This window comes from Rousettus aegyptiacus, unplaced genomic scaffold (genome assembly GCF_014176215.1).
Source record: "Rousettus aegyptiacus isolate mRouAeg1 unplaced genomic scaffold, mRouAeg1.p scaffold_m13_p_7, whole genome shotgun sequence".
Taxonomy (NCBI): Eukaryota; Metazoa; Chordata; class Mammalia; order Chiroptera; family Pteropodidae; genus Rousettus; species Rousettus aegyptiacus.
In genome coordinates, this window is record NW_023416310.1 from 48,295,048 (window position 1) to 48,318,518 (window position 23,471).

The 23,471-nt window shown below is 42.0% G+C and overlaps 1 protein-coding gene across 6 annotated transcripts in view; it reads right to left on the minus strand.

The window, feature by feature from the left end:
• The window catches only part of SLC4A5 (solute carrier family 4 member 5), a 97,326-nt gene that overhangs the window by 66,818 nt on the left and 7,037 nt on the right, over nucleotides 1-23,471 (minus strand). For 5 of the 6 annotated variants that reach the window (XM_016130631.2, XM_016130628.2, XM_016130629.2 and 2 more), the window contains exons 2-3: nucleotides 9,784-9,864; nucleotides 6,602-6,793 (exon numbers count right to left, since the gene is read on the minus strand). In XM_016130631.2, coding sequence (XP_015986117.2) covers nucleotides 6,602-6,793; nucleotides 9,784-9,862 — 271 coding nt within the window. In that variant the 5' untranslated portion in view covers nucleotides 9,863-9,864. Of the gene's footprint in view, nucleotides 1-6,601; nucleotides 6,794-9,783; nucleotides 9,865-17,250; nucleotides 17,476-23,471 lie in introns of those variants that run through there. The other variant, XM_036224429.1, reaches the window with a different exon arrangement.

Here is a 23,471-nt window from a genome sequence, read left to right on the forward strand (position 1 = left end):
GAGAAGGTCCTGTGTCCATCTACTGAGCCTGGCTGAAGGGTCCTGCTTTGGAACTGTGAAAAACTCCTTTGCTGTTGTAATATAATCTCTCTCTCTCTCTCTCTCTCTCTCTCTCTCTCTCTCTCTCACACACACACACACACACACACACACACACATACACGCGCGTCCGTGCGTGCTTGCACATCTGTCCTTGGCCAAGCCAGCTCAAGTACACACTCCATCCCTGGATTCCCTTTTTAATCATAAGCACCTTATATGAAATTCTAGGGTATGAAGATTTTCTTCTGTGTACCTTCTTTAAAACTGGACGTGTAAGACTTATAAAGAATGTTGAGTTATGGCAGTAAAAATAGTTAGAATAAGAAGGAATAGGGAATCAGTAAAAAAAAAAAAAGGGGGGGGGGGTAGAGCAGGCCAAAAGAAAAAAAGAAAAGAAAGAAGGAAGGTCAAGAAAGGAACTCTTGGCCCTGGCTAAGGGAGGAAGCTGTGTGAGAGGGTCCAGGGAGCCTGGTAAGTTCATTGCTAGCTCCCCCAAAACACCCTTGGATGGAACCAAGCCTGGAAGATCTCCATGTATTGGGCAAGGGGGAGACTCAGCCAAGGCTGGTTGAGAAATTCAAATATAAGACCCCTCAGCCTTCCCCCACCCCCAGCCTCCCACTGGTGGGGAAGGGTATCAGCTTCACTGTGAAATCAAGAGACCTGAGTGGTTGTAGGAAACCCCACAGAGAAAAGACAACAATGACACTCTTCGTACTGGAACCCCAGAGAGGAGATTCTGTTATTCCTGGAGAGCCAAAATAGTAAAAGGCAATTGTTTGTATCACATCCATGATTCCTAATTTAAGATGTAGAACATGTCAAGGATGTACTTCAATTAGCATGTAGTCCTTACTGGTTTCTTTTTCCTTTCTTTCTTTTTTTTCTTTTTCCTTTTGTGAATATAAATGCAGTAAAATGAAGAAATTGTTGTTTAAAATCAAAATTAAGAGCTGCCGCTTCTCCCTTCTAAGACCAGAGGAGCATGGGGGGCTTGATTCCTATGACGGAATCTTAATGCTGCCTCCTCCCTTTTACAGAGGCCGATGGGGAGGGAGAAGGAGGAAAAGGAAATGTCAAGGCCTCTTTCAGGTCTTCTAGGTTGCAGAAGGGCTAGACTTAGAGAAGATGGTCTTTTTGTCTAGTTTAACACATTATGTGCCTTTAGTTGTGCAAAGATAAACCTGGATCCAAGGTGAGGGGCAGAGGGAAATCGATGTGACTGAAAAGTGAGGAGAGTTAGTTTCCGTCTGTGTGAGGAGACAGGGTTCAGAAACCGAGAAGCAAGGAGATGTGAGGGACTCAGGAGCAGGAGCAGGGCCAGGTGGGAGTTGCCAAAAATAAGGGAAAAGCCTGGAACTACAGAGAAAAGTGGCCAATGAGAAACTTCCAGTCCCAGAGTGTTTTAAGAACAAGGTATCTAGTATCTCATTTTAAAAATTGTGTTTCTCTGCAATGTTACACTACTCCATGATTCCGAACCATCAGCAAAGACTGCTACTCACATATATGCTGTATGTAACCAATTTGGGGGAAATCAAAGAAGGTCTGAACTCTATACCTGAGCTAGCCTGGAGGTGAAAGCAGAGAACAAATACAGGAGGTAACACAGAGAGAAACCAAGAGCTCACCAAGGAGGGACTTGGAGCCAGAGTGACACTGAGACTGAAAGCCTCCCGGAACTCATAGAAATTGAGGCAGCGGTATGGACCTCCCCCAGGATGCAGGTGAGGAGGCTAGAGACCTTTTAGCTGCCCTTCAAGAAATGAGGTAAATCTGGCTAATGTATGATTTATAAAAACTTTATATGTATTTTTAACGTATTAGGACTTTCAATGGCTCACTTGCAGACTCTGGCTCTAAACTCTGATCTCCCCTTAAGGCCCTAAAGCTACTAATTCAGCATCCTCTTCTAATAGGAATTCTTTGTTTATTTGTGTTTTTGTTTGTTTTTAGAATAACTGTTGTGGTTGGGAAAGGAATGCTGTATACATTGACAATTCCAGGAGATCCAGGTTTTAGGGTGTCAAAGGGCAAGAAGAGAGAGAAGAGTAGATTCTGAGAAACATGGTGGAATGAGAGACATCCTCAGATCTCTCTCCTTGAAACAACAATATACTGAACATATAAAACTCAACAAAAAAGCACCCAAATTGCTCACCAGCACGTCTGAGCATGAGATCTGCACGTAAGAGCTACCACAGGTCAGAACCAAGGGTGTTGGGCAGTGGACTGGGAGAAATAAAGAAGCTGCCTCTTGCAGCCTCTTGGAGCTCCCTGAAGGAGTAGGGGGAGGGGAGAAGGTATGGTGACTTCCCTGAACAGCTCTGTCTGGAAGTACTGTGAGTTCCATGCAGCCAGCAGAAGGGCCCAGCCAGCAGGGCAGAAAGCAGAGAAGTGGGATGGGACCACAGAGAAATAACAGTTGATTTTTACCAGCTCAGTTGCAAAACTGAGGCTGAGCCTCAGCCCCCAACTCCCAACCCAGAGGGCCCCTCCCACCATACCCTCTGAGACCTATCACCGCGGAGCCCCAGGGGAATCGGAGCAAACACTGAGACTGTAGCCGACACTGACAGGAACTGAAACTGAGGGTAGTGAGCATGATTAAATATCTACAAGAAAATTAAAAAGGCGTTATTTAGGCTTTATATAAAGCAGGGATCCAAGAGGCTTGGACACCACCTCCTGGAAACCAAAAGGAAGAGTGCCTTCTTTGCAGCAGGCTAAAGAGAGACCTTTATATAATGAACCTTCTTTCTGGAAAAATAGCAGAATACATTTCCATTAATGCCCAGGCCAAGAAACAGTCCATTAAACTCCTTGAACAACCAAGGTGACAAGGCATCTCAGAAAGAAAGAGAAAAATCTCCAGAAAATAAGCTTACAGACATAGAAATATGTGACTTAAATGACAAAGAATTCAGGATGGTACTTCTGAGAGAGAAGAGTAAATGCAGACTTCCTTTGGGAAATTTGCCTTCCTGCCTGCCCATCCCCCACGAGGGGGCATAAAAGGTCTAGAATGATCAGCATTGTTTCCCCTTTTCCTCCCTCTTTTCCTTTTCTCTCTTCTTGTATCCTTCCAAGATACAAATTGATAATGTGGACAAAGTTGAGGAAGCCACCTCATTTTAAAGTTTTAGACTCTAAAAGAAACCCAATTGTCATTGCTCCTGCATTGGAGACATGGAATTCTTGTCTCAGGAACTCCTCCATGGGGGAGATACTTTAGAGACTGAGGAAAGAGTGAAGATAGGAAACATATAAAATGCAGTCACTTTAACCAAGCCGCTAAAAGTATTAACATTATGAAGTTTGAAGCATGAGGAAAGACCCTATTCTTGTTCTAATTAGCCTAAGAACTTAAACTTTCTGAACTTTTCAGTCCCGTGTCAATGCCTGGACATACACCAGACCTCCAGATAACTCCCTGGTCGCCTCCTGAAGGACTCACATATCCAGACCACCTGACATCTATTATCTAAACTATCAGGCATGACCAGATCTCCTGGGTTCATCCTCTAGGTCACCAGGCAACTATCATCCAGACTGTCTGTCATCTGACAACATCCTGGGCCAATCCTAGGTCTAAGTAAGCAGGACTGATTGTTCTAAAAAATGTACTGTTTAGAAGAACTCTTAACTTTTCATTCTTCTTCGGAACACTTCTGGGTTATTGCCTAGCTATGTTTCCAGTTTGCAAACTCTAAGACCTTTGAATAAATCTTTATCATTTATTTCTAGCCAAAGTCTCCAGACTATTTTTGAGATCATACAACAAGATAAATGTCTTCTGTCCCAACCTTTGCTCCTTTCCCATCAGAAACAAGAAAAGAAAGAGCACATGAAATACATCTTTGGTTCTCAGGCCTTGGAACCTCATATGGCCCAAACGTCTTCTAGAAAACTGCTTTTCTCTCCTTTATTGCTCATCTTGGTGTGGTTTTGATATTTTAATGATCCAGAGTTTTTCAGTACATTTTCAAGGCCTTCATAAGTTTTCACGCCCCTTCTACCAGAAGCATCTCATAAGTCCTTGATATCAAGCAACCAAATCAAATCAATATCCACTTGTAGAGGGACTCCTTGCTCTAAAACTGGGTTAATGTATATCAATAGAACTAACTTATGTTACATTCCTACTATGCACCGTGTGAAGTACTTTATATCTGCAAGGCCCCCCACATTATGCACAATCCCCCTTCTGAGTAGCAGGAGACCTCACTTGTGCTATGTGGCCAGGCCAGCTGCTTGGGTTATCTGCATGGATTCACAGAATAGACAGGACACTCAGAGAGGAAATACATATGCAATCAGCTACCCTATGGCAAAGAAAATTGGGAGATTCCGACAATTTTCTAGGTGATAAGGGTAAAAGGATTTTGGCACTACTTTTTTTTCCCTTCGGCAGGTCATTGCCACTGCCCTTGTGATGTGGTAGAGCAGGGTTTATATCCGCATCATGCAATCAATGCCCCACTTGGCTGAGAAGAAGTGAATGACTGAAGGGGTGTTCTGCCACCTCTACCACCCCATGGAAAATGGAAGGGACAAGCTCAGGCCCCAAAGCTACAGAAGATACAGAAACATCGCTGTGGCTGTGGACCTTGCTAGCAGGCTTTGGTGTTTCCCTTAAATCAGTGCACCAAGAACTGAGTCTGAAATGTGTTTTTAGGTTTTTGGGGGTAGGTGGGTTCTATTTGAATTTTTAAATTTTGTGTTTTTATTTCGATGATTATCTTAAAAAGGTTTCTTTTATCAGACATAAGGATGAAACTTTTCTATTGTTATAATTCAAAATTAAAATACATTTTTATGGAATAAAACCTTAGTTAATTAAGATGTTTCTCAAACTGGAATTTTTATGGCTCCCCTGGGGCTCTACAAACATACAGATGAATTTTCATGGGTCCAAAAGAAGCTATTTTCCCTTTAAAAGGAGTCCCTACTTTACTCCAGTTTGAAAGACATAGCTTGAAATTTCCTGTCCTCCTAGGCGCTTCCATTCTTCCTCCTTTGTTCCTTAGCCACACCAGGGACGAGCCAGTAATGTGTGTGCGTGCTATGGGAAAGGCAGGCTGTGAAAGGAATGGACCAAATGTACAAAGGTAACAAAGGATTCTACATTCCCCCCATTTTGGTTTCCAGTGAAACCCAGGGTTCTCTTAACTGAAGCGGAAACCACCAAAACAAAGTACCTTCCACTATTCATGACCACTCTCATGATGCACCATATCACATCCGTAAATACCATTTATTAGGCCTCCTTCGAACCCTTTGAGCAGAGAGCACCACATCTAAACCATTTTCCTCTCCCTTGGCTCAGGAGGGACCCAGCAGACTCGACTTTCAAGGAAAGACTTTGTCCCTGAATGTCGTGCAGCGGTATGGTGACAGGGGGAGGCCCCGGAAAGTTAGCGTGAGGCATCCAGATCCTGCACGGCAAGCAAGAGTTCTTCCCAGCAGGCTTGCTCTCTGCTGGGTCTCTGACATTCTTATCCCTGAGCATGTGTGTGTGCAGATTCACTTGTGTGTGTGTGTGTTTGTGTGTACTTGTGCATGGGCATATTCTAACCAGTATTTATCTCTTACCCTAGATACCTCCAAAGGACTCCTCATTAACCCATCTCCCGCAAACACACACTTACTCTGAAAAAGCCACAGCCCCTAATAGACTTGGTGCCAACAGGGCAGCTGCGGGGTTGGGGATGGCTCTGATAACCCTTGGGAGCATGTGTGTCAGGTCTCCTCTTATAGGGACATGAAGACACTGTTATTGCCTCTGACACTCCTTTGAAGGTTTAAATGGTAAAATAACTAATTTTGCCTTGCTTAAGACAGTGGAGATATGTAATAGAAACCAGTTCTGTACCATTTGTTAAGCAGATTTGGGATATGCTGGGGGGTAAAATCATATCCCTAGAAACAGTAAAGTTTCAAAAGAATAAAATGTTCTAAAGAGTCCAGTCTTTCTATTCTCCTTAACAGAGATACCTTTCTTTCCACGGGAAAGAACAGAAGACTGATTTTTAGACAGCCCAGAACTGCTTTTTACAGCAGCAGAGAAAGGCCTCCAGGCTTTGTTGACCTGGGAGAATGCTTCCCTGGGGTCTGCAAGGCCCCATGCAGAGTCCTGGACTATTCTGTATCATTCCTTCAAGTTCTGGTGGAGACAGAGGGTAGCGGTAATGTGAGCAGGAATTCCATTTACTGAGCACAATGACTCATACCTAATAGTCATGTGTGTTATAGGTTCTTAAGAAGGGCAAGGGCTTGTGGTCCCTAGGAATGTAGAAATGAGGGAAATAACTCTGAGAATTAAATTATGACATCAACACAGAATAATCTGAAGCAGAGGACTCAGAGTCACCAGAGGGCAAAGGGGCTTGGCTTGACTAAAGGGACCCCCGAGCAGTGAGGCTGTCTGCAATGGCAGCAGCAGAGCAGAGTGGGCCTGAAGGCCTGAGCCCCGTTCCCAGAGAGTCCCCCTGCCCTGCTGTGCCTGTCAGGACCCACAAACAGATGGCTCCTCAGACCGTGCCTCTTAAGAACTCACGGGTCCTGCCGACATGATCCACACTGCTGTCCCGCGTGCTTCCCCTGCTCCCGGCACCGGTCAGTTCCTGCCGCGGCTTGTCAGGCCACAGGCCCCAGCGGACCTTTTGCCGGCCTGAAAGATGTTCCTTCTGGTCTCTTTTCCTTGGAGGGTAACTGGGGACTGAAAGCCCAATGTGGATGGAACGATGGTCTATGGGCACAGCACAAAAGAGGGGGAAAGCAAGAGTTACTAAGAACTGGAATTTCTCCTTCATATCCTCCAGTTACAAAGAGCTAAGGCCACCAAAGCAAAATGGAAAACATGAGAATTCTGGACAGGGCCACTGCCCCAAGGCTTGGGTTTGACAAAATTCCATTTCTGAACCATTCAACAGTTGCTGGAAAAGATAGCCTTGATGCTATTTAGTGAGAAGTATGAAAAGGAGCAGAACTCCCACATCCGCTAGGAAGCCCAGGTGCTATTAAAGCCCCTACAAGGTCTGTGCACACAGAGGCAGCGGAATGCTCTCAGCTCGAAGGGAGGACATTCTGCTACCAGCTTCTTATCAGAGTTGTCTTGAGTTAGTCAACAATTTGTTTAAAAAATTAATAGATTTTTTAGTACAGGTTTAGACTTACAGAATAATTGAGCGGACTTCCGTATACCTAGCCCACCGTATCCCCACCTCTACGGTTTCCCCTATTTTTCATTGAGGTATAATTGACATATAACACTGTATTCATTTAAGATATACAACTTAATGATTTGATATATGTATATATTGCAAAATGATCACCACAATAAGTTTAGTTAACATCCATCACCACACAGTTACAATTTTTTTTTCTTGTGATGAAAACTTTTAAGATCCACTGTCTTAGCAACTTTCAAATATACAGATAGTTAACTATTTTCCCCTTGCTGTACATTACATCCTCAGGACTTATTTATCCTACAACTAGAAGTTTATACCTTTGACAACCTTCACCTACTTGGCCCACTTCCCCACCACTCACCTCTGGCAAACACTAATCTGTTCTCTGTGTCTATGAGTTCGGTTTTTTAAGATTCTACATATAAGTGAGATCACATAGTATTTGTCTTTCTCTGTCTGACTTATTTCACTTAGCATAATCCCCTCAAAAGCTGACTATGGTGTTGCAAAAAGCAGGGTTTCCTTCTTTCTCATGTCTCAGTAATATTCCATTACACACACACACACACACACACACACACACACACACACACACACGTATATATATGTATATGTGTGTATATATATATATATTTATATATATAAAGAAGATGTGTATACACACACACACACCCACACACACCACATTTTCTTTATCCATTTCATCCATTGTTGGACACAGACTGTTTTCACATCTTGCCTATTGTAAACAATGCTGCAATGAACATGGCTGTGCAGATATCTCTTTGGGATAGTGATTTTGTTTCCTTCGGATATATATCCAGAAGTGGGATTGCTGGATCATATGGTAGTTTTCTTTTTTAAGTTTTTGAGGAATCCCCATACTTTTTCCCATGGTGGCTGCACTATGGAAATTTACATTTCAACCCACAGTGTACAAGGGTTCCCTTTTCTCCGCATCCTCGCCAAGATTTATTAACACTTGTCTTTTGATAACAGGTATGAGGTGATGGTTCATTGTGGTTTTAATTTGCATTTCCCTGATGATGAGCGATGCTGAGCACCTTTTCATGTACATGTTAGTCATTGGATGTCTTCTTTGGAAAAATATCTATTCAGTTCTTCTGACCTTTTAAATTGGATTGGTTTTGTCTTTTTGTTTTTCTTTTTCTGTACTTTTTTTTCTATTAAATTGTATGAGCTCCTTATATATTTTCAATATTAACCCCTTAACAGATAAGTGATCTGCACATATTTTCTCTCCCTCTGTAGGTTGCCTTTTCAATTCGTTGATGGTTTCTTTTGCCGTACAGAAGCTTTTTAGTTTGGTGTAGTCCTACTTGCTTACTTTTGCTTTGGCTGCCTTTGTTTTGGGTGTCAAATGAAAAAAAATCATTGCCAAGCCAGATGTCAGGGAGCTTATTCCCTGTGTTTTCTTCTAGGAGTTTAGGTCTTACATTCAAGTCCCTTATCCATTTTGAGTTGCTTTTTGTGTTTGGTATAAGATAGTGGTCCAGTTTTATTCTTTTGCATCTGGTTTTTCAGTTTTCCTATCAGCATTTATTGAAGACACTATCCTGTCCCCATTGTATATTCTTGGCTTCTTCGTTGTAAATTAATCGAACGTATGTGCATGGCCTTATTTCCGAACTCTCTAGTCTATTCCATTGATCTATATGGAACAGATCCATTTGTTTGTTTTTGTGCAAATACCATACCATTTTGATTACTTTAACTTGATAATACAGGTTGAAATTAGGATGCATGATGCCTCAAGCTTTGTTCTTCTTTCTCAAGATTGCTTTGATTATACAGGGTTTTTTCTGGTTCCATACAAATTTTAGGATTATTTATTGTATTGCTGTGAAAAATACCCTCTCCCATGCTTCCTTTTGCTCTGCGGGACCTCTCCTCTCACTGTGAACAGCTGGGCAGTGTGCTCAGGACAATGCCAAGGTCTCCTAGGAACTCCTCACTGCATATTTCTCCACTGACAGCCCCAGAGTGACTCTACACATTCTGCAGCTCAGTGATTATCCAGCTGGGCAGCGAGATTAGTGTTTCCTTCCCAATGGAGCTGGGGTAGTGGTGGGGCAACAGCCTATTGCCTCTTCATAAGCTCTGTGACTGCTTCTCTGTTAAGTGTAAGATCCTTAGGGCCTCTGAGCCAGCTGTTCTGGAGCAAGAGAAATAGCCCCGCTCAACACCCTCTTCCACTGGCTTTAACTGAGCTGTCATTTCTAGAATCTATAAAATGGTGATTTTTGCATTTTGTATGGTTTGTAGATCTTGTAAAATTAGGAGAATTTAATTTTGTGCCCTAATCCATAGAAACAAAGTGCCAGATTCATGTTTTCAGCATGATTATGTGGTCCCCGTAAGGTAGAATGAAAGCTAGGTCCACTAGATCTAGAGAAGACACTGCGGGTGGGTCAGGGAAAGGAACCAGCTCTCTAGATTTCCAGTTAGAAGGGCTGTTGTAAGGATATTCAAGGAAGTCTCAGACCCTCGTAGGATTTGCATCAAGTTCTCAAAGTGACCTTACCTTCCTGATCCTGACATCGCCTCCTGTAGTTCGCAGGGTCCAGCATCCCTACCCCAGTCTTCTTCTCCTCCACCTTCATAACTATAAAGTAAAAGATGAACCCAACTTCAAAATGTATGCAACGCAGTAGGGTAGGATTTCAAGTGGAAATGGTCAAATCCACATTCATAGTAGGAGACTTTAATGCAGATTTTAAAAAAGGCAAAAGAATATATAAACAAATTGAAGAAGCTCAACTATCTGTCTCCAACAGATAGAGAATGCACCTCTTTTTCAAGTACAAATGGAGCATTTACAAAGAAAGCACATATACTAGGTCACAGAAAAACCTTAGTAAATTTCGAAGAATTTGTATCATACTTCTATAGTAAATGTATATGTATAGACACATATGTGTTTGGAAATTAAAAATATTTTTCAATCATGGGTTTAGTAGGAAATCACAATGGGAATTATTAAATATTTAGAACTCAACAATTACAACTATTATATATTGAAACTTGTGGGATGCGACATACATAAAGGGAAGAAGGAAGAAAGGAGGAAAATAAATATGATAAGCATTCAGCTAAAGAACCTAGAACCAGAACAAGAGAGAAAACCCAAAGAAAGTAGAACATAAATATAAATGATAAAAGAAAAAAATAATGAAATGGAAAATAATCAAGCATAGAGATGGTTAATAAATCTATAAGGCAAGTATTTGGAAAGATTATTAAAGTGGGAAACCATGTAAGACTAATCAAGAAGAAAAGAGAATATTCATAAGTAAACAACATTAAAAATAGAATAAAAAAGAGACATAATTAAAGATATAATAGAAAAAATAAATTATAAAAACTTTATGTCAATACATTTAATTTAGATAATAATAATAATAGCTACCATTGCAATATGCCAGAAACTATTCTCAATGTTCTGAAGGTATGAATTAATTGAATCTTCCTCACAATCCTATGAGATAAGTAACATTATTATTTCCCTCTTACAGATGAGGAAACCAAGGCACAGAAAGCTTAATTGACTGCCTAAATGGAGGAACAGGAATTTAAACCCGTATATTCTGTTTCTGGAAATTCAGCTCTTAGACACAAGGCTAGTAAATGGGTACTTTATTAGAAAAAGAAGAGAAATGATCAAAATTGACTTTAGAAGAATTAGAAAACCTGAATTAACCAATAACTACTAATTGAAATGATAATGGGAAAGGTGTCACAATTAGCCACATATATTGATAATTATTGGAGCTGGATTATAGGTACAGAAAGATAATCCTATTATTTTATCTAATTTTGTTATGTTTGAAGTTTTTTTATAATAAAAGAAAAATAAACACCAGGAGCAGATAGTTTTTTTAAAAATGTTTTGTCTCAGCCTTCAAGAATTAGATAGCTTCCAACTTATACAAAATGGTTCTCAAAAGTAGAAAAAGAGGAAATCGGAGGCAGTAGATACATCTGAAGACCAGGATTTAAAGTGGGACTGAAAACAGGAGAGTTGGTTAAAAATCTCCATAAGGAGTCAATTAAACACTCAGATTTCTCTTAGGCTCCAGTCTCCTAGAATTCCATCCCCCGCCCCTCACATAGATGGAGGAGTTAAGCCAGATGGATCCCAGAGAGCTAAAGGTAAGGAGTCATTTCATTGAGAGAAAAAAAGGGTCTAAGTAAAGGCAGTTAGACTCTTAGCCCTCTGTCTGCTTTACTCTTAGAACACTAACAAAGCGTTCATGCTCCAGGCAGGACTGGAGGACTTACAGATTCTGACATTTTGGAGACTTCTAAAAAAATGGCAAGGGCTGCACCCAATTGTTCACCATAGTCTGTCATTCAACAAGTACAGCCTGTCAAATAGCTATTTGGCAGCTCCACCCCAATATATAATGGCCAGCCAAGAATCACCAGAATGATAGAGACCAAACAGGACAAGAGGAAGTCTGAGGAAACAGGAGCAATATAGACAGCCAAAAAACCATTTTTAAAAACATATAATCAACATCTTCGATACAATGACAAAAAAGAAAAACAGAATGCTGTAAACCTGAGACTTTAAAGAATAAGAAAAAACTCTTGGAAATTAAAGATATGTTAGAAGTGAAATTTCAATAAAAGAGTTAGAACATACAGTTGAAATAATTATTAGATAATAGAGCACAAATACAAAGAAAATTTTTAAATAGTAGAAAAAAGACAAGGAAATTAAGATTAATCCAGGAGATCGAACATCAAATAAGGAAACTTTCCAACATCTATTACTTCCTCTTTCCTCCTATTTATAGAAAAAAAAAAAAACGTTTTGTTCAGGTAGAGATACAGGGCCCTTGATTATGGTAAACATCTTCCCCAATTCAGAGCATGAATTGTGATCTGTTTAAAATATCCATAGTAATCTTGGCCAATAACTGATCTTAGGAATAGTCATGTGACCCTATCGAGCCAATAAGATTTAAATGGGTAGAGCTTCTAGGAAAGTTTTTATTTTCCTAATAAAAAAATGACAGATACAGCTGGAGTGCACGTTTTGCCCTTTACCCTCCCTCTTTTCCTGCATTAACATTGGACATGAGACTTCTAGATGAAGCAGACATCTTGCAACAGTGATGTGGCAGGTATGAAGATCAAAGATGCAGGTCAAGGACAAAGCAGGCTAGAACAAACCTGGTTCCTGATAACATCACTGCGCTCCAGATGGCTTATATCCGGGCTTCTTGATATGTGGGGCGGGGGGCGGGGGGGGGGCGAAACCTACCTTATATATTTAAACTGCTAGCCAAGTTTCATTACTTTTAGCTGAAGGCCTTCTGAAGTGATACATAATGGAATGCTACAGGCAGTTCAAATCAATGAACCAGATCTCTATGTATCAACATGTATAAATCTCAGAAACATAATAAGTAAAAAAGCGAGTTGTAAAAAGGTACAAACAAAATGACACTATTTACATAAAACTTTAAAATATACAAAACTTTAAAACACACAATATTATCTATTGTTACCCTTATAAGTAACAAAAGTATGAAATCCTGCAGGGGATTGAGACACACTGACTTCAGGTTACCACTGGGGAGAGGTAAAGCTTAATGGTGATGTTTCAGCTGTACCTTTGATGTTTTGGATAGATATAGATGTGATATGATAAGACGCAAGTATGATAAAATTTTAACATCTGTTAATTCTGGACAGTGATATATGAACATATATAATTCAACAAGTTTGAAATGTTTTATTATTAAAAATTTTAATGTTTTCTTAAGAAATAAGATAACTCTTCACTATGACATAATTCTCTCAGATAAAATGGGCCAACTGAGTACTTTGCACAAAGAATGATTGAAGCGGGGAAGGGAATCCTCCCACTTTGACACGTTGTTGTGAAATTTTAGAGCATTAAATGTGAAGAAAATAAAATCCAAAAATCTTCTAGAGTGAAATAAACAGAAACAAGTCACCTACACATGAAGAAAAATCAGTCTTTGGTCAAGCTTCCAGTCTGCCTTTCTTTAAAAAAAAAAAAAAAAGTGAGGATAGAAGATATTTTTGGACATGCAAAAATTTATTTTACTTTCTCTGCTAACCTCCTAAGAAGTTACTCAGGTATGTTACAACCATGAATCAAGAAAGGGAAGACAATGGAAGCCAGGAGACAGTGGTCCAGCCAGAAGAATAACGAAGGGAGGTCCCTAGATGACAGCTGTGCTATTGCCCTAGAGAACAGTTGGTCCTCAAAAGAGCTAAAAGTGAGGTTTCAGAAGGAGCCACCCCCCTCCCCCAAAGAAGATGAAATGCAAGAGATTTGACATACTCCTTGAGAATTTGGAACACCTTAAGGGAGTGACAAAGACAAAAAAAAAAAAATGCAAAGAAAAAGAAAGGCAATCAGAAACACCAGAGGAAAATTAAAACTGCAAGAAATAAAACGGATCATGGTCCCTAATCATGAGTATAAATATTAATTTTTGAATTAACTAAAAACTGATGATATATCTACATTGGGAGGATAAAGAAGAGGAGATGAGTATATAGTAAGATAGTTAAATATTCACCTGTTAGGTGGCTAATTTCTAACTTGGATAAACAGCAGGATATATAGAATTAGAGGGTAACCAACAGAAAAAGCTACAAGAATTCCAACTGGTTGTCTTTGGGAAGTGAACTGTGGGATGTGTGAAAAGCTAGGATGGCACTCTATTGCTTTTTATTATAAGTTCTTATATATATTAATTGATTTTTACATTATGGTTCTATATTATTTTTATTTTAAACATTTTTAAGGCAAATAATTCAGTATAACACATGTGATCCCACTATATGTGATAATTGTATCCTCTGAAAATCCATGCTTAAATCTATTTGTTCAAAGTGAATCATGTTTAAAATGCTCAGGAGAACTCAAAACAAAGAACCTTTAAGAGAGTGGTTCTCAGATTTGAGCATGCATCTGAGTCACCTGGATGGCTGGTAAAAATCTAGATTGCTGAAATCTACCACAGAGCCTCTGACTTAGTGGATCTGGGGCGCAGCCTGAAAGTTTGCATGCCAGCAAGTTTTCAGTTGATGCTACTGCTGCTGATGCAGGGACCGTGCTCTGAGAACCGTTTTAAGGAACTAGCTCCCGATTTATATTTTCTATTAAATCGAGTCTCCATACACTGAGTTTGCTTCATATACATAATGATATCACATTTTTCCATTCAAACTGAGCACTGTGAACTGGTAAGCTTAGTGAGAAGGCACTGGTAGGCTCATATAGGTTGGTAACTATTTTGAAAGTTGATACCTTCCTCCTACCTGGCATGGCATGAAGAGTGAAAAGAAGCTGTTCTTCTTTCTTATGGAGAATCACCTCCTCATGGTTTCAGTAGGGCTGACTCCATCTCTTCCCAGTCTCAAACAGGAAAGGCCATGTGACCCAGCATGGCCCATCAAATGCTTCTGATTCCCCAGCCGCAGAGACTGGGATGAATCTTTGCTCAAAGCTGGGCCAGTGGGAATTCTTCCCAGGACATTTCCGCTTGATCCATACAAAAGCACTGCCTGGACTCTACCCTAGCCTTGTGAAGCTGATAAGCATGGGAGCTGCTATCTCGCCTGCCACGTACAGGGAAGCATCCAAGGAACGCAGAGAAACAGAGTCCTGATAATAGTAACTGCCTGAGTCAGTTAATTCTGAACTGGCCTTCTCAGTTGTGTTGAGCTGATACATTACTTTATTTTTTCTCACATTTGAGTTGGGTTTCTGACACTTGCAGTCAACGGTTTCTGACTGGTACAAATGAAATCGTTTTCCGGCATGTTTTTAAAATATGTTCTTTCATATTTAAAATAGTATAGATTTTCAGATTGGAAACCAAACAAAAGTGAATACAAAATGACAATACAGATGTAAATAGAGATGAAGATTCTACAGAACTATGGAAGCGCGGAGATATAATGTAGCCCGTATTCGGGTGGATGCCTCCCTCCCGGTTCTGCACTAGTTGAGAATGTTCCCTTCCCACCTCCTCACTGCTTGAGGGAAACTCTCTTCCAGGAGTACTCAGAAGTCCACTGCGCCCAGTCATCTTCAAAGGAAGCTATCCCTTTGAAGCCAGGCGTTGGCCATACGGAAAATTTAGATTAACTACTGTTCTGAGCGGCAGCTGCAGGGCCCATCATAAAAATTCCTAATCATGACACAACCCATGAAACAAAATTTCTATCTGCAGCATTTCATACAATGTATGCTAATTGATTGTTAGATATTTTGCTTTCATAATCTCATTTAATCCTGCCTAAAATTCAGTGAAGTACATAATTTTCACCCACATTTTTCAGAGAATTAAGTAGTTTTTCTTGTGTCACAGAGTCAGGTAGGGTGGAACCAAGATTCGAATTGGAATCTCTCTGATTCCCAGACTCAAGCAAGGGAGGGAGGAAGAAGAGGAAAGAACGACGGGAAGACATGAGAGACGGGGGGAGGGGAGAGTCTCAAAGGAGCCTTGTACTTCTGGGTCCCAGGCCTTTCCTGACGTCTCGCTGAACTGCCATCACAAAACCTCCCAATGGCCTTTTGTTACCCCCGCTTTTTCTCTTCAGCTAACTTCAGTTAACTTGAGTTACTTTCATCCAAAGAGTATTAACCAGCAAATCCATCCACTACAATATGTCGCCAAAGGAACTGTGTTAGTAACACACCAGCCCCTGCCATGTAGCAAGTGAAAGAACTTGTAGCAGCAGTTTTTCCTACACCAGTGCCTCCACTGCCCAACTAGCTCACCCACCGTCATGTTCCATCCATCTTTAGGTCATAGATTGTCTTGGTGGAGGGCATGGCTTTATGGTGAGGGATCAGATCAAATTCTATTCTGTCCTGAGTCATTTAAGGGCCCAATTCCACTTGACTGTCTTTGCCACCAACCTGAACTCACATTGAGATCCCGGAGAATCCAAACTCTACTGACAAAATCAGTGTCCTAAGCCTGTAAGGCTAAGGACCAGAGTGCTACACGAGTGAACAGATACTCACAGCCCCTGCCCAAGCAGCCTTCATGTCCACTGCAGCAAGAAGATGGTGATATAGCCGTCCTTATGGGTGAACAACACATTTTGACAATCAAAATCCTCGTGACTGAATCACCTGCCATTTCAAACCCCCACCCCCATCCACAAGAGCACATCAATTCAATTCAACAAATCCAATTTGTTCCAGATATTTGCAGTAGACACTGGAAACAGAACAAAATAGTTTAATTATTAGGGGAAAAGGGCAAAATATGTCCTTATTGAGATGTTAAGTTCTCAAGATTAGATATCCATGTCTCTGAAAGAAAACTAACTAGAAAAAAGGTTGTGCCACACTCATCAGTCAGCCTTTGGGGAGCTTTTCCTTTCACCCCATCTTTTAAGCCATTGATCTTATTATATTTAAGAATATGGGATCAACCCAGCAAAGTATCCTGTGAACCCTCTGAGAGCCCAAAATAGTTTAGAATAGGGCACATCTGGAGTTATTTTATGAACTAAATTAACAAGAATGACACCGGGTCATGCTGGGTTGTAAAAAGCTAAATTAGAAAGTAGAGAAAGGCCACTCTCCTAGTCGATGGCTTTTCCATTGCCCCTGGGCCCTCAAATCCTCCCCTCACCCACCATGCATGCCCCAGAAGAGGAAAGACAAAACAAGCAAACGAAACATCCCTAAGTAACTGCCAGTAACAAAATCAGGTACTGTATCCAAAACCTAATGACAGACATATAAAATGAAAGGAGGCTAGCTAGCCGTTACTCAGTTTCTATCCCAAGATGTTACACTAACAGATGTACTTCTTTTTCCATAGATTCCTAAGGAAGAGGCATATCTCAGGATTTTTGTATACTTCATAAATATTTCAGCCAGCCTCATAAGTTTGGCAAAGACAATAGAAATTTAGGTGCCTAGAAGATAGAGCTTCTCAGTTCCATTAGATGAGACAAAAAAGAACCAACTCACCAGTCTGTCAGAGAAAATGAATCTCCTGTCATTTCTGTTCATGTGGCGAATGTTTTATGCCCCTAATCAGTGAACTCAAGGCATCAGGGTGACTAATACAATATAACTTTTTAAAGGAAAGGCAGATATCCAATGGTCATTTGGCAGATTTATCCAGCTTTCATGGTATTCTCCTTCTCAGGGTGCCGAAACTCACTCTTAAGTACTCTGTGCTTTGAGTGTAAAGCATATTTCCCCTTATCTGCATTGCAATGTCCACTCTCCCTGAAGTGCCAAGCTGCAAACTTACCTTCACAGTCTTAGCACCAGAAACCAAGATCCAAATCACGGGCAGGCCAGAGTCAGCTCTGTGGCTGTTGGGTGGCAAGAAGGACGCTCTGTGATTTCTAGGCCGAACAGTATTTGGGGCATTGGAGATTGACTTGTGGGGCTCAGTGGCCGCCAGCCATGTGACCAGGGTGGGGGAAGGGACACTCCTGCAGAGTGAGCAATGATGCCTTGTTGGCTGACAGACCAGGGTAGTGCAGGGTCTGCACGGAGCTGGCCAAGATCATAGGGAGACGACTTTGCTCTCAGTTTCTTCTTGGATTTTAACTTGGTGATCTTTTTACAGCAGTGTTACATTTCAGCCTGGATTTCGAGCTGTTGGTTTGTCTCCCTGAACAGTTTCTATCCTAGATCTCTTTTGAATGCTGTCTTGTGTGTGTGGGGGGGGGGGCGTTAGAGCTAAAAGTTCAAGAGCCCTTAGAGATGATCCAGCCCCCACCAGTCACCCATTTTATAGGCAGGTAGACTGGTGACAGCCCATCTGGAAACCTGCAGAGGCCTGCATCTGGTATTACATATTGGGGTGACCCCAACTGGCTGATACCCAAAATGACAGCTCCTCTGAATATCTTTAATCTATAGGTCATTAGATTTGAGGACTGCTAAGATGCCAATAACAGATCTTATCACATTGCAGGAACCTAAATCTTCAGCTATCAGATTAGGGCATGGCCTAAAGATAATGGCAGTTTGTACTTGTGGTTAATTAGTTTGTGTACTTATGTTTATGTATCTTCATTCATCACGATCTTCACAAAATACTCCAAAATGATTTTTTTGGAGGAATCAGGTGACAGCAAGAGCTGGAGCGGTCTTGGATCTCAAAGATCTGGAAGCCTTTTTGAGACCAGAGCCATGTGAATAACCTTCTAGTTCACTTCTGCCTTTCTATCCAAATGTTCCGTGCTGGCTGCCTGCTAACAAAAAGGGCAGAAATGGTAGAGGAGGAAGTACTAGACAGAATGGTAGATGTGGCAATGTGGTGGTTGGGTATAAATAGAGGTGGTGGAGGTGTAGACAGAGGAGGGACATGTAGACAGAGAGGGGGGGAGGTCCAGATAGAGGTGGTGGGGTGTAGATACAAGCGGTGAGGTAGAGGTGGAGGTGGTGGAGGTCTAACTGGAGGTGGTGGGAGCAGTGGTGGTGATGGAGGAAGGGGTGGGAAGGCCTCTTCGGGATGGAGTAAGAGATTCATTTACTGATTATTATGCTGATGACCCTGAATGAACTTGACTTGCTGTGATTACATGTGTGAAAGGGTAAAGCCTTGGCATTAGGAGCCTATAGAACTTTATTCTGTCCCAGGAGCTGTGTGACTTTGGAACAGAATTTGCATGAAATACATGGTGGTTCTTTAGGGGGAGCTCATCTCTCTCTAAGCACTTTATCCTTCCCCACAAGGTAGGAACTTCCGTCCTTTCTGAAGTCTTGAAAAAAAGTATTCTACTCACCCCTACCTCCTCACACTCCTACTTAGCAGAGCGTGAGTGGCTCACATGCTTATCAAATTAGGGAGAATAAAATGGTACCATGACTCATCTTTCAGAGAACTGCCTGCTCCAGACAAGGCCCAAGCTGTCCACCCCTCCTCATCTCTTCACAGTAAACTTCTCAGGACAGGCTCTTGCCCAGCATGTAAGGGGTCTTTCAGTGCTGGGTAAATAAGTTTGATTCTGGGAGGGAAATGAGGAAGCCTGGTTCTTAAACATCCTAAAGCAAATTCTCCAACTGGCTTTACCTGTTATAAAACTGAAAGATGGATTGGGAAGCAAGAGCTAGACCTAGGTCCATGGTGCCTATGACCAACTCCATCCCTGCCCTCCCTGTGCAGCGGTTTATTTTTGTGAGTGAAAACCTACTGAGAGAAGATCCAGCCATCCCTTTCTTCTTCTCCCCCTCCCCTCTGGCCTCTTTCTACATTACTGCCAAGGAGACTGGTTCACTCAGCTGGGTTTAAGCACTAGGGTAAATGCCTAGGGCTGTCAGCCCTTCCTCATCACCAGAGTGCTATGGCTGAGACTCATGCTTTGGCTTAGGGCAAAGGGAAAAGCCTGGTCCCAGTGGCTCTCAGTCAGAGGTGCTTTCCCTCCAGGGGACATTTGTTAATATCTAGAGACATTTTTCGTTGTCACACTGGGAGGAAAGTACTACTGGCCTCTAGAGGGTAGAGGCCAGGGATGTTGCTAACATCCTACAATGCACAAGACAGCCTCCATACAAAGAACTAGCTGGATCCCAACTGGCAATAGTGCCGAGGTCAAGATATCCTGGATTAGCCCTTTTAACCCTCTAATTCTATGTTCCAGGCTCTAACTCAGGTCAAAAAAGCACTCCACATGAAACCCCCTCAATCACAGCCTCTACAAGGAGGGAGAAGGAGCAGAGTCTTAGCAGTTTGCAGCTTTTGACCTTTGTGCCTCTGTTTCCTTTAGACACCCGGCAGACAGGGGTGGCTATTCACAGGGACAGATTCCCTTTCATCTCCAGGCCAAATGTCATCTGAACTCCATCTGGATTTAATACGTGGCAATGTTTAGGCAAGATTTACACAGGGCCCTGGCGTGGGGTGGGGGGCAAAGTTCCATGAAGAGAAAACAGGCTTCCTATGCTGCAGAGGCCTACGAGGTCCAGGTTCCTGTGTTGGTGGAAATAAGGATTAATTTGGGGGCCCCAGCAGGCTTGCCTAGAACTTTTACCCAAACTAAGTCCCCATGAGCTGGGCAAAACTCACTCCAGCATGTGTAATTTTTGGCTCTTGGATTGTTAGTGCCAAGCTTTGGCAGGTGGTATAAGACTGGCTGCCTCAGATTCTTGTCGACTTTAGCTGATTTTGAACTGTATCCAGGGTTGAGGAGGGAACATACTGTAATGGTATCAAGACTGTACAGGAGAACAGAAAAAGATGAGAGATAGCTTAAAGCGAAGCAGAGAAACCCAAGGAGGCCAGGCTCGAATTATATGGTAAATGGGTCTTCTCCTTTCCCATTTCCACCTGCCCCCAAACACCGCTGTGGCCCCTGGCAACAGCACAGAGCTCAACTCACTCTGCACAGCCACACTGCACGTCCTGCTGTTCCTCTAACATCTCAAGCTCATTCCCACCTCAGGACCTTTGCACTTACTGTTTCCCCCACCTTCAGCATGTATTCAGCTCTCTGATCAAATGCCACCTAGCCAAGGAGGTCCTCCCTGACCAGCTCTTCTAAAATGCCCCTGCTATAGTCCTTAAATCTGCCCTATATGTCTAGATGTTATTTCTATTCAAAACCATATTATGTGTTTGTTTATTCGTTTATTGTCTGTTCCTCCAATATGGCAGGAACCTTGTCTTGTTCACTGATGTATCCCTGATACCTAGAATGGAGGCTTGTAAATGGTTGGGTTCAATCCTGGCTCCACTAACTGTGGGATCTTAGGTAAGTTAACTATCTTTTTTTATTTCCTCCACTGAAAAATGGGAATAACAATCATACTCATCTCAAGGGTTGTTATGAGAACCGATTGAATCAATGGGTACAAAATCTTAGGTTAATATCTGGCCCACAAGAAATAATTAGTGTTAACTAGCAATGTTATTATAATGAGTACACTCCTAGGAAGCTCAAGACATGTCTGCTGTGAGGAGATGGGGTGTTCTTGGCAATTTGCAGGAGTGAAGCAGCCATTGCTACTTCTCTGGGAACCTGGGCGCCCCTGCAGGCCCTGAACCAGGCTCCTTCCCTCCTCTGTACCTGCTCTCTGCTGCCCTCTGGAGGCCTGGGGTGGAGGCTGGCAAAAGAACATTTAGGAACTCTGCAGATGTTGTATTTCCCAGAAAAGAAAGGTTTTCTGGGCAACGGCAATCCCTTTACTTAAGCAAGCCAGACTCCCAAGGCAGCAAGCTTGGCCCTTGACAAACTGCCACTGGAGCCATCATTTGGCAGATGCGATTGGGGATCTCTGAGGCCGCAGAGGAACTGTGGGTACCTGGGAACTCAACCCTCAGACAGGCAGGGGGAGGGACGCAGAGCAAGCCACCTCTCCTCCGCCCCCACCGCCCCTGGCTATACTTCCTGGGCCAGGGGACAGTTCTCTGGCCACCTCGGCAAACCTGAGCCACTTGGAAAACCACCCTGTTCCTCGTCTTCTGTCGGAGTATATGTGACCTTCATATCGTCAGCCTAAAATAAGAGGACTATGGGGACATCTGGGGGGGGGTGTCACCAATGAGAACCTGGAGATACCCACACTGTCTGATTAAAATATATAATGGAGAGAAAGATTTCATTTTCAATAGTGACAAAACTCCTAAAATGCAAGTCTTATATGAAGACACGTGATAAAATTGCTATAAAATAAGGTACCATATTCCTATTCCTGGATAGGAAAACTGAATAGGGCAAATATGTTAAACATTCAGAAATTTATGTACATTTTAAATACAATTTCAATGGCATTTTGGATGTGGCTGACCAAAAATCATGTTAAAATATAAGCTAAGAGGAGAAAAAAATGGCATAGATGATAGAGGCTCTGTTGATCCCTCTGGCGATCAAATCAAAGTTGTGACAAAAACAAGGAGCAAGCAGCAAGGAAAATCACCTGAGATCTAGATGAACAACCCACACAACTAGGGAGAAATCCAAGAAATCACCCTGTAATGGCAGAAGGTAGGATGGGGCGAGGACGCAGCGCTGCCCGGCCTTCAGCGGCTGAGCAAGACAGAGGCTGCAGCAGCGGCAGACATCGCTTAAAGGAACCACGTCCGTGAGTGGATTTTTGCGGTGAGGAACCTGCTCACTCTGAGCACCAGTGCCAATTTGGCTGTGCACAGGGCGCACCAAGGACTTACAGGGAGACATTGTTGGAGTGAGAGCTGAGGCAAAACACACTTGGTACAGAAGTGCCAGTGGTATCCATTGTTCCCTGTTGAGCCCTCGTCCCTACCAGTGCACCAGACACAGTGTCACCACAGCCAAAGTCATCAAACTGGATAACAGAGGTTGCTCAATCCAGAGGATTCCCTGAAACCCTGCCTCCCCCAACTCATGGCGCCACCCAAGCCATATCCAAGTATATCCTCAGTGAGTCAGGTGTTCCTTGCTGAGCAGCGCCTAGACTCACACTGGAGGCAGCTGGTCTCGGTTTCTGGTGTGGCTTTTTGAGGCAACTCTAAGCACTGAATCTGTGGATTGCTTGTTGAATCTTAACGGGTAGCCCTGGAGTGGCAGAGGCTTGGGCTAAGTTTGGCCTGCAGCTGAACCCTTCTCAGGACTGTGCCATTGGAAACCTACTTTGCCAATCCACACTAATAATACCAGGAGACTTAGGAGCTTTGCTTAGTACATAGAAACAGACATGGCAAGGCAGCTCTAAAATGGGAAGAAAAAGAAGCAGAAACTGTATGAGAGAACAGAACAGAAATCCAGATATAATGGAGTCAAGTAATCTAACAATGCAGAGTTCAAAACACTGGTTATAAAGATGCTCAATGAACTTTTGGGAAGTGTAGATAGATTCAGTGAGAACTTTAACAAAGAGATAAAAAACATAAAGATAGAAATGGAAATTATAAAAGGGAACTAGTCTGAAATGGAGAACACATTATCTGATATGAGAAGTATATTAAATGGAATAAACAAAGGAATAAACAAAGTGAATAAAGAAGAGGATCAAATGTCTTAGCTAGAGGACAGGAAAGCCAATCAGGACACTCAATCAGAATGGCAAGAAAAAAGATGCTAAAACTATAAAAATACTTTAAGGAAGATACTATTAAGACTTCAAATATTCATCTGATTGGCATAACTGAAGAAAATCAAGATGTTGAACAGCTATTTGAAGAAATAATAATGGAAAAGTTCCCTAACTTGGTGAAAGAAATGGACACAAAACCCCAGGAAGTACAGAGAATT